Source organism: Candoia aspera, chromosome 2, assembly GCF_035149785.1.
Source record: "Candoia aspera isolate rCanAsp1 chromosome 2, rCanAsp1.hap2, whole genome shotgun sequence".
In the NCBI taxonomy this organism is placed as follows: Eukaryota; Metazoa; Chordata; class Lepidosauria; order Squamata; family Boidae; genus Candoia; species Candoia aspera.
In genome coordinates, this window is record NC_086154.1 from 25,496,789 (window position 1) to 25,514,595 (window position 17,807).

General features: G+C 41.9%; 1 protein-coding gene across 1 annotated transcript in view; it reads right to left on the reverse strand.

Annotated features, from left to right (window-relative positions):
* Positions 1 to 17,807, reverse strand: part of ADAMTS9 (ADAM metallopeptidase with thrombospondin type 1 motif 9) — a 154,709-nt gene that overhangs the window by 56,093 nt on the left and 80,809 nt on the right. The window contains exons 20-28 of the mRNA XM_063291534.1: positions 14,194 to 14,404; positions 11,295 to 11,459; positions 10,521 to 10,685; positions 8,480 to 8,599; positions 7,297 to 7,392; positions 6,999 to 7,166; positions 5,755 to 6,036; positions 3,830 to 3,991; positions 1,995 to 2,171 (exon numbers count right to left, since the gene is read on the reverse strand). Of these exons, the coding sequence (XP_063147604.1) occupies positions 1,995 to 2,171; positions 3,830 to 3,991; positions 5,755 to 6,036; positions 6,999 to 7,166; positions 7,297 to 7,392; positions 8,480 to 8,599; positions 10,521 to 10,685; positions 11,295 to 11,459; positions 14,194 to 14,404 (1,546 nt within the window). The remainder of the gene's footprint in view (positions 1 to 1,994; positions 2,172 to 3,829; positions 3,992 to 5,754; positions 6,037 to 6,998; positions 7,167 to 7,296; positions 7,393 to 8,479; positions 8,600 to 10,520; positions 10,686 to 11,294; positions 11,460 to 14,193; positions 14,405 to 17,807) is intronic.

Genomic DNA, 17,807 nt, shown 5'->3' on the forward strand with positions numbered 1-17,807 from the left:
ACATACAGTACTGTTCCTGTTGTGTTCTCAGAGACTTAGGACAACAGCCAATAGAAGCTTCTTTGAGGAAGGTAGGACTACTTAAGAGGGGGCACCTATCTGCTATGGCTAACTGGCATTGAATTTTGCTAGTTAAGATATGGAGCTACTCATAGACATGCCTCAATTTCTACCAATTGAGTTTATTCATCATCTTATGCTAGCACGGTAGCACTAAGTGGAAAAAAAATGTTGCCTGCTTCTCCATTACTTATCAAGGCCTTGTGGTTGAGATCTATCTATAGTACTTGTAACATTATCCAATAAAAAGAGCCTGGAACAATTAAAACCAAGTAAGAAGTCTACTGATAAAATAAGGTTAAATGGAAGTCGTTTCAATCTCTGCATTTAGATTCAGACACAAAAGCATGTGATAGGTTCTTAACTATATTTCACAAAGTAAGCCTCTGATTTCTCCCTCATGGAGTCCCACAATCACATTGTTTATATGTTATTCTTATGCTTCTGTCATATGGAGGTGGGGGGAAGGCTGCACAGATCTGAGAGTGGTGCTGTCCCCTTGTAATCCCACAACATGATGGATCTTCTAGGAAGCATGAGAAGCTGAGCCAATTCATGAGGAAAGAGTACTTTGCAGTTTCTTCTGGAATTGTAGGGCAGGCAATTTCCTGCTGGTGGGATCTCTCACCTGATTCCAACCAGGTGAGAGTCTCCTTCTTCTGCAGATGGCAAGGTGCCATCTTGCCTTGCCATGCTTACTTTATTCTCCAAAGTTGCATGGAAGGAACTTTTGTTACTCCCCCCACTAAGCAGCTGGTTGAGTTTTTAATTATTTTTTCTCCTTTCCAGAACAAAAAGGAAGTGCACTAAGGAAAGGAGGAGGATAGGGTAGGGTAACAGCTGGCTATAATATTTTGAATATCCTTCCACTAGCCAGCTGGAAGGGATCACTGTCTGGCAAGACGGGGTTGGAACTCAGTAGTGGGGATATTTGCTCAATGCTGTGAAGCTGCTGCAGAGGATATGAGAGGCAAGACTAGTGACGGTATGAAAGGGCCCTTAATCTATTTCTTATTATTTAAAAAGAATTTCTTATTATTTAAAAAGAATTCCCAGACAATTAAGTTTGTGCTACTCCTAGTATGTAGAAATGGCAGTATTTTAAGACTAGAATTCCAAGGCTCTTTTGCAGAGAGCTCAGACTGTTGCTAAAGAGCTTACAGGTGGTCCTCAACCTATGACCATTCGTTTAGCGACCGTTTGAAGTTACGATGGTGCCAAAAAAATGACTTATAACAAGTCCTCGCACTTATGACTGTCGCAGAGTCCCCACAGTCATGTAATCAAAATTCAGGCGCTTGGCAACCAGCATGTATTCATGATGGTTGCAGTGTCCCAGGGTCATGTGATTAACATTTGTGATCTTCCCAGCCAGCTTCTGACAAGCAAAATCAAGGGGGGAAGCCAGAGTCACTTAACAACCACATGATTCGCTTAACGACCATAGCAAGAAAGGTAGTAAATTGGGCACTGTCACGTGATGGCTCACTTAACGACTGCATAGCTTAGTGACTGAAGTTCTGGTCCCAATTGTGATCATAAGTTGGGGACTACCTGTAATCAGTCCTACAAAGACAAAAATAAAAAAGATTGTGGAATGGGATTTGCTTACAGAATATTCGTCATGGGCAAATGCAAGGAACAGGACTTCCAGTGGGCTAATAAAGTGTACAAACTTCAGTATCAAGCAGAAAGTGCTTTTAAAAATGAACACAATTGGGAGATGAAGCTTTTCCCACATGCCTATTATATATGGAACTCATCATTTTTTTTAAAAAAAGAAAGAGCTTTAAATGAAGATTTGTTAAAAAATCCCAAGCAAACAACCACACACCACCAAATATCAGAACCATGACTTTAAGTACTTTGTTCCATTCCTATGAATAATTTGCAACACGATGAACAATAACAAAATAATTACGTTATGGTCGTACCGAGCTCCAAGGACCAGTATTCCAGGCAGCTTCTTGAGGACAGTCCTGGATATTGCACTGCTCACGGTCCGGTGGCTTGTCCAGGATTTCACAGCTCAGATCAGTAAACCTCTCTCCATTGGAATGCTGGCATACAACTAGTCTCGTTCTGGTTCCTCCACCACATGACTTTGTACACTGGAAAAAAAAGGTATTACCATGATGGATACCAATATTATTACTACTTTCTGCTTCCTTAAGGTAAAGGTTTCCCTTGACATTAAGTCCAGTCGTGTCCGACTCTAGGGGGTGGTGCTCATCTCCATTTCAAAGCCAAAGAGTCGGCGCTTGTCCGTAGACACTTCCGTGATCATGTGGCCAGCCTGACTACACGGAACGCCGTTACCTGCCCGCCGAAGCGGTACCTATTAATCTACTCACATTGGCATGTTTTCGAACTGCTAGGTTGGCAGGAGCTGGGACTAGCAACGGGAGCTCACCCCGTCACGCGGATTCGAACCGCCGACCTTCCAATCAGCAAGCTCAGCAGCTCAGCGGTTTAACCCGCAGCGCCACCGCGTCCTCTTCTGCTTCCTTAGTCTGACTCAAAGCCAGTTTGGATGTTAACTTTTCTCCTGTTCGACAAGCATCTCATTCCAGGGGATGCAAGAGGGAAAAAAATAACTTGCAACACAAGACAGAGTTAGTCAGCTGCACTGATAGACTGTGGGGGACACAAGGCTATTGATACTCTGCACACTAACAGCTTCTTTTCCTCTGGATCTTTCAAAACCTACAAATTGGTATCTACACTGATTCCCTAAATAGAGGAGAAAGTACTAATTGTGCTTTAAAAATACAGTATGAAGAGGAACAGGAAATAAGATTAACTTGTTGGATACGCTCCTAGTTTCTCAAGCTTACAGCCTGTGGAAAATTGAAAGAAGGCTATGAAAACCTGGTTATTTATCCAGGCCCTGGGGTAGGGTAGATGGGACACCCCCGTTTGTGATGTTTTATGTTGGCTTCGTTGTTTGGACTGCCATCTTGGAATTACTTTGTAGTTACTCTTGTACTTGGTCTGATTAATTTTTTGTATTTTGTTCTTTTTAGGTTACTCTATTGTGAGCTGCCCAGAGTTGGTTGGAATCAGGCGGCATCCAAACTGAATGGATGGGTGGGTTGATGGATGGATGAACGAACGAACGAATGAATGAAGCATTTAAAAAATCTGGTTCTTTCTATCTTTTAGGATTAGTTCTGATTTTGGCCTCTTAAATATGGTTGACAGAGTGAGGGGGGGAAAAAAAACTCCTGCATGCTCCAAACACCTTTCTTAAGATAGCCTGGCTTCCACAACTACAGAAATGGTTTGTTAAAATAGTTTCCCGTCATATCCAGCTTTGTAAACAGAAAATTTATAATATACAATGAAGGGGAGAATTAAAAGCACATCTTCCCAAATAAACTTTCATTTGTTCATGTCACCTTTTTAATTTCATTCGTTTCACTTGCTCTAATTGGCTTTCGTTGTTACGCTGTTTGTAACGTCGTGATTTAAAATTTGCTTTCACTGCTGGGAGACTTCGGCGGTCAACGATATACGGAGCTCAGTACATACACGATGCCTTCACATACCTTGTTCCACAATCATGGTCTTTCAGATCCAGGTCATTATCCCTGAACCAGGCCTTAACGTTCTCGGAGCAACCTCTTTGATGGAAGTTCTAATTCAAATGCAATCAAGTAGCCTGTGCAATTGCAGTACATTAGTACTCTCATATATTATAGTAATATCAACCAACTACAACCTAAAAGAGTTCACTTGTTTTCAAAGCTAATGGGAAACAGCGTACCTCGCTCCAGCTGCCATAGGCCCACTGAGGGCAGGGCCCCGATTCACAGGATCTTTGCTCGTCCGGTTTCACCCTCGCATCACAATTATTAGCGGCGTATCCATTTTCGTCCTGGCACACGACTACTCGCCGCTGAAATCCACCAGCACAAGTACTTGAGCACTATAAAAAGGTAATTATCACAGGCTCAGGATGTTTAGGAGAGGTGGCTGCTCCTGTCTCATCCGTACTATAAATCCAGATCTCTGAACGTCCTGACAAGCTTTTCTACCTTTCTGCTATTAGCAGCAGTGATAACGTAGATGTTAGCAGCAACCGTAATAAAAATACCAAAATACACTTCTGCAGCAGGCGGGGAGAATCTTTCTTTTAGGATAGGGAAATAACTCTCAGATTTTGTAGAATGTCCCCCTTGTGGCTATTTATTTATTTATTAAATTTATACACCGCCCATCTCACTATAAAAGTGACTCCGGGCAGGTTAGAAATAAAAGTTATTTAAAAAACATTATAAAAATGGTTGGTTTGTTACATCCCTGGACAATCTCTTACTTTTCTGAACTAAACTCCTACTATTTGCAATCTCCTCCAGCTTCAGTCAGGATATCGTATTGAGCTCACCTTTTAACTAACTAACACGAATCTGAGTTTTTCAAACTGGGCAACTTTAAGATGTGTCGCTGAGGAATTCTGGGAGTTGAAGTCCCCGTGTCTTAAAGTTGCCCAGTGTGAGAAACCCTGATCTGAGTCATGCGACAAAAAGAGTAGACAGAACAGTGAAAAGCAATATAACACTTGCAGACTCTTGTTAGAAGGATGTGATTTTCTCCTCTCCTCTTTGCAGCACCTCACACATCCTCAAAAGTCAGCACTAGACGGCCAGCAGATCTCCCAGAGCAAATTTTGAGGTGTGCGGGCTGCAGTGGGAAAGTAAGTCTTTCCTCTTAGTAACAGAAATAGCTTCTGCAGATGGAAAAACAAGGCTGGATTCTGCCTAATAATTAATTCACTTCCTATAGTTCAAGGTAAAGGTAAAGGTTTCCCTTGACATTAAGTCCAGTCGTGTCCGACTCTAGGGGGCGGTGCTCATCTCCATTTCAAAGCCGAAGAGCCAGCGATTGTCCGTAGACACTTCCTCCGTGGTCATGTGGCCGGCATGACTAAACAGAACACCGTTACCTGCCCGCCGAAGCGGTACCTATTAATCTACTCACATTGGCATGTTTTTGAACTGCTAGGTTGGCAGGAGTCCTATAGTTCTGTCCTGGCCTGATTTCCCTCTTACAATAGGCAAGGCAAAAGAGTTATTTGTAAGATGAAAAACTGGAGTCAGGACTGAAGCAAAACCTGTTTGGGATGGGAGACTGTTTGCACAACTCTAGCTAGTACACTAACTGCAAACCTTCCCTAGCTGGCCAGATTTGATGACAGCTATCTAAACCTTGACTACTGCAATAAGCTCCATGTGGAGCCACCCTTGAAAGGTGTCTGGAATTTGCACCTGGTGCAAAATGTTGCTAACCAGTATACGGTGGAGTGATCATGGGATGTCAGTAGCAAAAGATCTCTGCCACCTGCCAGTTGCCTACTGGGAACAATTTAAGGTTAGTGCTGCAAAGCCACAAGGATATTGATTGGTATCATTCCTATTATTCCTTGCTTCTCTGATTCAGCAATCATGTAACATCAGCCGCTATGTCTCATCCATCTTTCCATGTTCTCAGGAACCCTTAGTCCTCTAGACTGGGGGAATACAAACTCCTTAACAACTTCAATTCTTGAAAAACTAGTCTGGATCATTTATTGGGATGGCTGAATGTTTACTTTATTGGCATGGGGAAAGAGGAGTGATATAGAACAGGATGTATCTGGTGTGCAACCCAATTCACAAGGGAATTAAAAAAAAAAGCCTAGCAGCTACTTACTGCTCCCCATGGCCCAGTTCGCCACTGGTTGCCTCCATGTCCATGACCTTGATTTTGGTTCGGGTTCCCACCTCGATTGTTTTTTTGATGATAGTCAGGGTAAGGAAAAGGATTAGTGGGCCTGTTATTTGGGTTGATCTGTTGACACGATGGCATAGAGCAGTCCTGCTCTGTTGCAAGGATATCCTCAGCATCACACTCGTTTCTATCAATACTCTGGTCATTGTAATCTACGCAGACTATTTGCCTGGTCACCTTACCTTGTCCACAAGTTACAGAGCACTACATTAATAAGGAGAGAAGAGAGAATAGTTGGCTATTGCCATAAGATGGATTTTAATGCAAAAAACCCTCATGCATATAAACTTATTTTAAGCACCAGCAGTTTCACTGATGTGGATTTCTCAGATTCCATCGTTTTGCTGCTTTAGCAGCCTACAAATCTGCCTTATATCGAGTCAGAGTATTTGTAGCTAGCTTTTTGGGTGCAGATATTTGCCATCACTGACGACCTGGTCCTTTTAATCAGAGATGGATGCCAGGAGTGGGAGCTCTGGCATGCACTAGCTCTACCACTGAACAGTAGTCCCTGCCTCACTACAGGTAGTCCTCGCTTAACGACCACAATCCAGACTGGGATTTCGATTGCTAATCGAAGTGGTCATTAAGCAAATCTGACCTGATTTTACGACCTTTTTTACGGTGGTCATTAAGCAAATCACCGCAGTAGTTAAGTGAACCATGTGGTCATTAAGCGAATCATGTAGTTCCCCAATGATTTTGATTGCCAGAAGGTGGCTGGGAAGGTTGAAAATGGCAATCACGTGACCATGGGACACTGCGATGGTTATAAATGTGAACCAGTTGCCAAGCGCCCAAATCATGATCACATGACCGTGGGGATGCTGTGATGGTTGTAAGTGTGAGCATCGGTAAATTGTTTTTTTCAGCACCGTTGTAAGTCTGAACCATTACTAAATGAATGGTCATTAAGTGAGGACTACTTGTATTTGTTAACCTTATCATCAGTAAAACTATCTTGGCTATGTTCCAACAAGGAACTTGCTAGATTCTGAAAGAAGAGCTGCCACGATGACCAACAATGATGTGTGTTTTGTCTACCACCTAAGAGCAAGCCAAATCTTCTCCTCTTAAAAGCACATGATGAATTATGCATGTTCTTTAGTAAGAGACATGTAGGCAGATATTTAGATTACGCCTACTTAAAGAAGAAAGTTGCTTACTGAGCTCCATTCCATGGCTTTCCACCTGCCACACGATATTACAAGACATGCTTCTGTTGCCGATGGCTTTGGAAGATGGAAACAGGCAGCCTCATCAGCCACAGAGCCCTGATCGTCACGACAGCTGACATATCTCATCCTGGTGCCTTTCCCACATGTAGCTGAACACTAGAGAAGATTGACAAGAATGCCCATGAAGAAGCAGATGCTTTTGACAAGAATATCATGATCTTTACATAGACAGGGTTATTATCAAGGGAAATAAAAGTGTAAATTAAACTGGTTAATTTTGACATACAGGAGTCCAGGATCCAAATCTCCACTGGGTTCTGTGACTGCTTTGTTTGATTTCTGGGTTGCTAGGGTGAAGACGACATGGCACTGTTTCACAGTCCTATTTCATAAATAAGAACATTTAAAAAATCATAAAATATCAGGCAACTGATATCACAAATATTTCATTGCAGGGTAGGGATTTACTACTGCAATTATAAAAGATTAAAAATATTAGATTTCTCCTCCCACACACACATATAACTGACTCATCTCCAGTTAAAGGTGGATATATCCAGTATATCTGCCAAATCATAAAATATACATATATAGACAATTATTACTACTTTTATTGCAACAGGTAACATCCCTCTGGAAATCTAGACCATGGATAGATTTTGGGTCTAATTGTATTCCCATTATACAAAAAACAGCTAGTGTTCACAGACATATACACTTGTAGTGTAGATAAACAAAAAAAATAATAAAAAAAAAAGTCCTGTAAATGGTTTCTAGCCTATGTCACTTCACGAAGATTGGAACTAAATTCAACAACTATTCTAATGATGAGATGGGAATTAGGAAATAAATTAATGACAAATAAGGAGAGAGCTAAGGAAGAAAACTCTAAATGGCACTTTTGGACAGGGACTTAAAGGCACTGATTTGGCCAATAGGAATAGGAAGCCCACTTCGAATTAAAACATACACACGCACACACGAGAAGGGAATAGCGGAGGGAATTAAAATATGATTTAAAACTTCAACACTAGCATTCCCTTTTTTCTTGTCTTGTTCTATTTAATCTGGACTGGACCATTACATTACTAATGCTCTCTTGCATTTTGAGAAAGTCACCCTACAGATGGAAATGTCCCTCTCTTGGGGGAGATGGGCGGTAATTAAATTTGAAAAATAAATAAATGAATGAATGAATGAATGAATGTTTGAATTTTAGAAGATGGTTAAAAGAATGGCACTGGGCTGAATTCCTCCATGACCCCTCCTTGCTCTCCATGGGTCTCTATCACACTGCAAGAAAAGCTGTCATCTATCCTTTTCAATTCATCAAAGATGGTAGCGTGCCCCTCTAGTTTCAATGACAGGCAAAATTTGCACCCAATATGCAACCTTAGGCTCCACAACCCTTTTGAAATGTTTTTAAAAAAACTGAGGTTGTTGCATGCCTACTCTATCATCACACCTACCTGTGTATCTGTTGGTTTGGTAGCAGCATTGCATTCGTTATCATCTACTACAGAAATGTAGGCACCAACAACACATTTCACTGCCCTCATCTGATAGCCTTGCCCACATGTTACTGTGCACTGGAATGAAAAAGCAACAACCCCACAGATTTTAAAAAGGACTGAATATATCAATTCTGCAAATAAACACTTACTGATTCATATTAGCTTAACACACTAAAGAAGTGCAAGGAAGTATAGCCTTGATAAGAGTACAGAAAGCCCAACTTTCCTAGATGAGAAAGGCTTTCCTATAACCTTTTAATTGTACTAATGCCCTGCCTTCTTCAGAGAACTTTAAGGGGAAGTCTAGACGAAAGTCTTCTGTATTTTTCTATTTCTTCATTGTTCAACATTTAAAAAAAATTAAAAAGTGAAACAAGGGATAGCCACACAATGCTGTTGGATTAATAGTGCTAGGAAATCTCTACCTGGAAGCAACCATATAGTATTAAATAAGATCTGTATCACAATATACAAGGATGATCTTAGAAGTTAAAATGTTCAAATGTACAATTTCTCCTGCCCAATGCAGGGAAGAGCCAGTTTGGTGTAGTGCTTGAGGCACCAGGCTAGAAACCGGGTGTCATGTTCACTGTTTCAATGTAGTTTATACATCGTGACGTTTCACATGCCATGGCGCTGACGTGCATTTCTGTTTGGGAGGGAGCTGCTGTGAAACCTTGTACCAAGCTCTGTATCTGAATTCCTTACTGAATGCGTTTGGGTTATGTTATCTGTTCAAGGCCTTTTCCCGCAGACCATCAGAAACTGTTAGGAGCACCTGGGATTGTGAACTTGAGAAGACTCTACGTGGGGAGGGATTTCATTTGCAGCTAGGGTTTTTAGTTTGAATTTGGCGCGCTTTCATCATTCTCAGCTTTCTTTGTGATCCTGCTTACTGTTCTTTAATAAATCAGATATCCTTGAATCTTGCCTGTGAGTCTGATACTGTTTTAGAATAGGCAATCATTACACCGGGAGACTGGGAGTTCTAGTCCTGCCTTAGGCACAAAGCCAGCTGGGTGTCCTTGGGCCAGTCCCTCTCTCTCAGCCCTAAGAAGCAGGGAAGGCAAACCACTTCTGAAACTTTGCCACAGCTCCAGGGGTTTGTCCAGGCAGTCACTAGGAGTCAAAACAGACTTGAAGGCACCCCCCACCCCAAATATGGAGGGAAGTTTACAATAAATAAAAAGCTCTTTCTTCTATTTCAGTTCCTTCTGCTTCAGATTAGATTGAAGAGTTAAAATATGCTCCTTTCACTAGTATCCCAAATTCTTCATTTATTTCCTTCAAATAAATACAGGTATGTGCAAGGTTAAGTGCTTTATGAATTAGAATATCCTTCCTTTCCCATACTTATTGTCACTGGGTTATCTGCCTTGAAGACTACAGATTATATTCTTTGCAATTTCATTCCTATCCCTGATTACAGGATCATTAGTGTCAGGGTTTAAGAGGACCTCTGTCTGACATAGAGCTTGACACAGATAGCTTTTCACATTTCTTCACCAAATGTGAAATCATAGAAATGAGGGGGAGATTTCTCTGACTTTCTCCGGGAAGAAGAAATTTTCCAACGATTTCTCAAGGGCAAGACTTCCTTTTAGCAGGGACAGTACCAAAGTTATTGAAAAATCACCGTAAGATGAATTCCCTCACTCTATTCTCCCAAGGGATTTAACTGAATTGTAGAAAATAAGGGAGACTGCAACTACTGGGAATGTGATCATCCATGTCCTATCTTTCATTGTGCATGCTCCCCTTGCAACTTGTAAACCAACTTGTAACTAAGAGAACACCTACTTATTGCATCATCACCATCAACATCATAGTTGCTGCTGCTGCTGCTGCTGCTGTTGTTGTTGTTATTATTATTATTATTATTATTATTAGACTTTGCTTTGTGTTTTTGCATGGCACCATGAGAATGTTTTAGTTGCAGAGTGATTTACGTATTTTGGAAACAAAGCAACAAAAAGGAACAAATGGCTTCAGCTACCTGGCCCCATGGTCCAACTTGCCATGCTGCACATTCTTGCTGCTGGCAATCTTGCATAGAATCTGGTTTGGCCTCAAGATCACAAAGTCTGTCATTTATCCGATCTTCTCCAAATTGGCACCAGATCTGCCGATGTTTGTGCCCTTTTCCACAGGTTACCAAACACTGAAAGAAGAACATATCTACCTTAAGCTGGCCTCACTCGTTCAATGCCTCAACTTCTGAAAAAGTTAACGAAGTGATAAAAGAGTTTAACAAACTTTGGCACATCAAGGCTGAGATTAAATCTTCTAACGAAAGACATGTTGTTCAATGTAAATCTTAGCCACTTTCATGCCAAGTAAGTTCCACACAGCCCCACAGGATCCATAAAGCAGAAGTGAGATCATTGTCATCCCTGCCTACCCCTTATCTGTTTTATTATCTGATACCAAAGGAACCTTGAGATCTGCTTCTCAAACTGGAAGGAGGCCTGCAGTAGCTTGTCTGATTCACTGCACTAATGACAGAGGAAGATGTGAACAAAATAAATCCTAACCATATATTAATACAGGGTTTCTCAACCTTGGCAGCTTGAAGATGTGTGGACAGCAACTTCAGCAAGGCTGGCTGGGGAATTCTAGGAGTTGAAGTCCACACATCCTCAAGCTGCCGAGGTTGAGAAACACTGCAATCAGGAAAGGAGACGTGAAGAAGTTGATCTGATCTGAGAAACCACTTCTGTGCAATTTCACTGTGATCAAAATTGCAGCGTTAATGCAGCAACGTTCTTACTTCCGACCAATCTCCTGTTTTCCAGCGGGGGCACGGGAGTTCATTGCATCGCTGCGCAGTCACTTTTTCCTGCTGACTGCATTTACTGTCCTCCAAAACATCATTGAATGTGTTCATGCAGACCGCTCGACGCCTTTTTGTGCCACTGCCACAGCTCTTGGAGCACTTCAAGGAATAAAAGCAAAGTCAGTACTCAGCTGAAAACGCCCACTCCTCCCATATTCTAGGTCGGCATATTATCTAGTGTTAAGTGTGGGTTTGTCCGAGAGGCCTTTACAAGAACAGCCAGGAATTTCTCCTTAGAATATCCTAGCTATAAAGTACATGCTAGCTATTGCTTCCACAACTCCCTTGCCATTCTGCCAACTGGTGAAATTGTGCCATATCTACGATGGCTAACAATTGACAGCACGTACATTTAGTACATCCAAACGGTACTACAAATAGCAACTTTTTAAAAGACGACTAGGAAAACCCTTGGGTCACTATTATCTTTACCGGCTGATATCACCCACACAGAACTGCAGTCCAGCCAGCAATTGTTTGGGCGATGCCATTCACTTCTAAGCTCCTCATTAGATAACTAGCTTTTAGGATTAGGGTTGCACCTGAAATGAGAGGGCAGCCTTGGAGCAGATAGTGCCTTCACGGCCTCTCTCTGCTCACGGATCCCTGAGGACCCCCTGGTTCTCAGAGAAATTCCAAGTGATGAAATGGCGTAAGAGATGCCCAGAACACTGCTGGAGAAAAACAGAGTGAACGGAGACTGCCACAAGGCGAACCTTTCTTAAGGGCCACCTTGGGGTGATAAGGATGTGAAGCGTAGTTATTTCTCTGTCCTTATTGCATCTGCAGAGCGCTGCCCAGTGGCCCTATTTGGGGTGACCCAGTCCCTCCTGGATAACGAGGAGCCATGGGAAGTTTTGCAGGGCTGCTGTGATGATTATTCTAGGCACCTATCAAATAAAATTGCTCAGATTTGCTTGGGGTTGGAATCCAGCTATACAGGTTTTGTGGAGTTGCCTGGGGCATGATCCTGCCCACTTATCTGGGTAGAGTTTGAACTGTGGCCCTGATGAAGTGGACAGGGTCCTTGGAGAGGTGAGCTTGGTCATTTTTGTTTTAGATTCCTGTCCCTTCTGGTTAATTAAGATCTCCAGGGAGGTGGCAGGTGGTCAAATTTGTGCAGTGGTGAAGGCTTCTCTGTGGGAGGGGATGGTTCCATCCACCTCGAAGGGGGCAGTTGTTCTTCCTTAAGAGACCATCACTGGACTCAACAGATCTGGACAATTTTCATCCAGTCTCCAACATTCCCTTTTGGCCTACAGCTCCAGAGGGCCCTGGAAGAAGCAGATTATTTGGACCTCCTGCTTGTGGATGACCTCTGGCAGGCTCAGGATGGGGGTAATGTGTCCATCCTGGCCCTCTTTGATATCTCAGCAACTTTCAGTATCACATCATGGTATCCTTCTTGGCCAGCTCAGGGGGTTGGGAGTGGGAAGCTCCATGATATGGTGGTTCTCCTCCTTTCTCCAGGGCCCGTTCCAGTCAGGATTTATGGAGGGGGGAAGCAGTAGAACCAAGGCCCTGCTTTGTGCAGAGCCTCAGGGCTCTATCCTTTCTCCTCTCCTACTTAACATTTACATGAAACCACTGGGCAAGGTCATCCATTAGCATGGAATGCAGTATCATCAGGATGCTGATGATACCCTCTTGTACCTTTCCTCCTTGGGCTGACCAAGTAATGCTGTCAAGATCTTTTCCCAGTGTCTGGAGACTTGGATGGGGGAGAACAGGCTTCAGGTCAACCTTAGAGAGGGGCTTAAGCCACTTTCCATCTTTAACTCTGTATGGGCTTCTATAGTCAGATTTGGTGTACCATTTTGCAAGTCCTCCTGGACTCTTGGCTTCTGCTTGAAGAGCAGGTGGTAGCTGTGCCCAGGGGGTCTTTTAAAGAAGGTTATCTTGTGTACCAATCGCACCCATTCCTGGACCAGGAGCCTTGCTCAAGATGACTCATGCCTTAGTCATCTCCAGTTTGGATTACTGTAATGCATACTACATGGGGCTGCCCTCGAAGAGCACTTGGAAGCTGAAACTGGTGCAGAATGCAGAGACATGGGCAGTTTGGGGTATTTTGCATTATGCCCATATAACACTGTTATTTCATGAGCTGCAGTGGCCCCCAGTAGGCTTCAGGTATAATTCAAGGTGCTGGTTATCCCCAACCAGAGATTCAGATGGCCCCAAAACTGATAGCCTTTTGCAAAGCACTGAAGAACTGGCTGTTTCCCCAGGGATTTGAGTCAGGTGGGTAGATAAATTCTGTTACTATTGATGGTAAGTGGGGCTATTGTTTATCCTTGGATGCTGGTGCACTATGTATGGTAGGCTTTTGTGTTTTAATCTTGTAAGCCGCCAAGAGTCACTTGTGTGAGATGGGTGGTCTTATAAATCATACAAGCATACAAACAAACAATGTAAAGTACAAAGTAAAATATGAGCAGCTAGACAGGTGAAAGAATAAAAACTCCAGTTGTGGCGGAAGAGAATTCAGTGGCTTAAATCACTTCTGGTTTAAACGTTACACTAAATCATATTTCTTTTATGTAATATAAAAGCTTTTGTTCTATTTTCTTCTTTTCCTTTTTATTTTCTCCGTATTAAAGCAACCTCCCTCCCTCCCAACCTAATACTTCCCCCATTTTTTTAAATACAGTAGGGTCAATTTATAGTGGTTACAGAATTGAGAGATGGTTTATGCAGCATATAGATTACCTGAATGCAAAACTTAAGCTTTACACCACACATAGTTCTAACATTTTGACTCCATTTCGTAGCAGTCTCCTCCACCATCCTGCATGCCCCAGCGCTTTTATCCCATAAAGGACCAACTCACTTCAGTCCAGGCTGAATAGCGCCATCCTCCAGTGTTACAATCTCCTGAACACTTTTCCCTGGAGTTTGGCTTGGGGATGCCACTACAGTATCGATCATCATATTTCTCAATTTTGCCTTCCAGCTTGCTGTACTTGGTGCAGGAAATTTCCAACGTTTTATACCCCAATCCACACTGCACAGAGCATTCGCTCTTTCTGGCAATATGCCACCTACATACAACCAAGAGCATGTATTAGCAAAGGCAACCACTGCAAGAGAAAGCTCTTTAAACGGTCAAGAATGTGTCTGAAACAAAGACCAAAAACAGAAGTAGGGGGAATTTTGTAGCACAATCGTAAGCCTGCTTCATTTTTCATCATCCTGGAAGCCACTTTATATTGAATTCAGATTATTTGTTCGAATCTGAGTGTGAGTCAATGCACTGTATGCACTTCCAAGTGATTAAGATATGGGCAACAATAATGGTGCTTTACAAGGCAGTCTATAGATTAGGGGTCCCAGTTTGCATAGATGAGTATGAGGTAAAATTGGGCTGCACTTGTGCTTGTGGCAGGCTAGCCAAAATGTGCCTAGAACTGCCCTTACCATTTTCAGGAAATACTGCAAGTGGCACAGGTGTGACCAAGGTTAGTAACCTGGTTTGCACTTTCTCTGACTTACTAAAAAGTACCATATGGAAGTTTCAAGTCACCAGACCTATGATAGGGATCAAGCTATCTATGTACCTAGGGGCCCAATTGGAAGAACTATGGCATATGGAAGATTGGATCTTGGCATGTAAGAGGAGTAAATGAGAAAGAAAGAAAGAAAGAAAGAAAGAAAGAAAGAAAGAAAGAAAGAAAGAAAGAAAGAAAGAAAGAAAGAAAAAAAGAAGGAAGGAAGGAAGGAAGGAAGGAAGGAAGGAAGGAGGAAGGAAGGAAGGAAGGAAGGAAGGAAGGAGGAAGGAGGAAGGAGGAAGGAAGGAAGGAAGGAAGGAGGAAGGAAGGAAGGAGGAAGGAAGGAAGGAAGGAAGGAAGGAAGGAGGAAGGAAGGAAGGAAGGAGGAGGAAGGAAGGAAGGAGAAAGGAAGGAAGGAAGGAAGGAAGGAAGGAAGGAAGGAAGGAAGGAAGGAAGGAAGGAAGGAAGGAAGGAAAGGGGTCTGAATGAAAGTGGTCTGATCTTGTGGAGTTATTGAATAAATGTATTGAAATGAAGGTACAAATTTCATTACGAATGGAAAAGCTAAACTAGCAGGTCCCTGGTTTAAGAACGAGTTCCGTTCCTAAGTGTATCCTTAAGTCAAATTTGTATGTAAGTTGGAACAGTTATTTAGCATCAGTTAGTCAAACGTTTGTCTTAGTATATGGTATATATTTTACCTTTCTATGCATATAAAACACTTAAGAAATGCTTCCAAATACACTAAAACATCTTAAACATAATAATATGCAAATTTTGTACTTAACTCAGATTTTTAATATAATAGTTTTTACGGCAGTCCGTTCTCAACTAGGAGCGGTCTGGAAACCAGGACCTTCTTAAACCAGGGACCTGCTATATTCCAGAATGTATGAACTGGTATCATTGTGATCATTGGGACTGTGTGTGAAAGTAGGAATTTCTAGACAAATGATAGTAGCATGTTATACTCTAGTGAATGATGATACTAAAAGGACCAGGAATGAGTTCTGGGATGCATTCTGAATAATGTAATCCAGAGGAAAAATACTGTCTTAGGGTGGGTGGGAATGAAATAAGAAAATACAGAAAAATGTGATCAGGTCATTGGGAGAATAGTAACTGTCTACTGGGTAGAATGTCCATTTCTTTTGAATACATGGCTTGAATGTAAGTCTACTCCGTGTCTACCTGGAATAGGAATGAACCGAAAACTTTCATTGATTTGTCACATGATGACTGATTTCGTTATGATAAAAGGCTGAGAGATCTCATGCAGGATACAAAAGTGATGTAAGTTTCTGAAAGTGGGACAGACCATTATTTGGTAGTTTAAAGGGTGTCTCTTGTGAAAAAAGGACCTGGAAGGAAAGAAATAAGGGTTTGAAAGTAGAATAACTGCAAGAAGAATCGTATCTGGGCCAAGTAACTTCCCAACAGAATAAATGGAAAATTTATGTAAGGAAGGGGATATAGCAGCTGCTTGGAACAGAGTGAAAAACAATCATGTTACAAAGTGCCAGGGAGGGTGTGAGTTATGCTAATGCACAGTATGAAAAAAGATGCTTGATGGAATGAAGTGAAAGAGGTTGTGGATCAGGAAAAAGACATGTAAGAGAATGACTGCTGCAGAAGATGAAGATGAAGGATATTGCATTCTTTTATTTTGTATTGTATTGTATTGCGTTGCAATATTACAGTGTTGTAATGAATGTAATGAAGGAGAGAAAGGCATGATTAAGGTTAAAAGGAGTCTTCAGCAGAGTGAATCAAATTAAAAATAAAAGTAAATACATGATCTGGGATGAAACCGATGTGAGAAAATGCCAGAAAGAGAATTTTAGAGGGCTGTACAGAAATCACAGAGTGGAGAGATGGACTTGAAATGAATGCTACACAATTTAGCGTCCAATAGTAAGGATGGAGGCGTAGACAATGTAACTGGAGCAATGTTAAAATGCCCATGCTTATTGACTGTGCAATAATATGTTATTGGCTGTGCAACTTGTTTAACACATGTGAAGACTGTGTTTGTGCCTGTCCATTGGAAGAACGCTGTACAAAGAAGTTAGTCCTGCGAGGTAGTCCAGACAAGAAGCACACCCAGCAGTACTAGCTCTATCTTTATTGTAAGGTCACATTAACACAATCTTGCAAGACTGAAAGTATGTCTCCTCTCCTTTCCTTTTACTCTCCAGAAAACTAGGGAGGGTCCCTTCTGAAACATTTCCCACTCCATACCCCCTGCTGTGGGCTGAGACATCTTTTATGGGCCAGTTGTCCAGTCTGCGACTCTCCCTCCTGTCTCCCAAGGTCATTCCCACAGACCATTACCAAAGAGGAAGGTAGCAAGAGTGAATGCAAAAATTACAGGGTTATTACGTGCTCCGTAATTCATAATTCCGAATGAAGGAGGCGACAATGAGCAGTATTTGAGAAGGGCAGTAGAGCCTTAGTTTTGCCATTCTCAAGAACAGCTCAGTACAGCTAGAAACTCAATTCAGTCCGATAGCTTTGCAGCCAGAGCACCAATAAGAACTGCTCTTAGTTTGAGAGCAGCTTACTATAGCTGGCCTTACTTTGCTGTTACTGTCTGACACACTTCCTAGTGTACTAACCCTTTACTCTTTGGACCCCAATTTTAACACTCTTCTCTTTTGAGAAGGCAGGCAGAAACAAAGGAGCTGGTTCACATGTACTCAAAACAACAAGATATTTGAAAATCCCCAGACAATCCTCCCACATACGGGCTGTGTCAGATTCTTTTGCCACTTGGACTTCTTTTTACTTGTTTACTTTTATTGTATAATTATTTATTAAGAGTGATTTTATATTTATATATTGCTGTTTGAATCGATTATTTTTATTGTAAACCGCCCAGAGTCCCCTGATGGGAGGAGATGGGCGGGGACAAACAAACAAACAAACAAACAAACAATCCCCAATGGAAAACTAA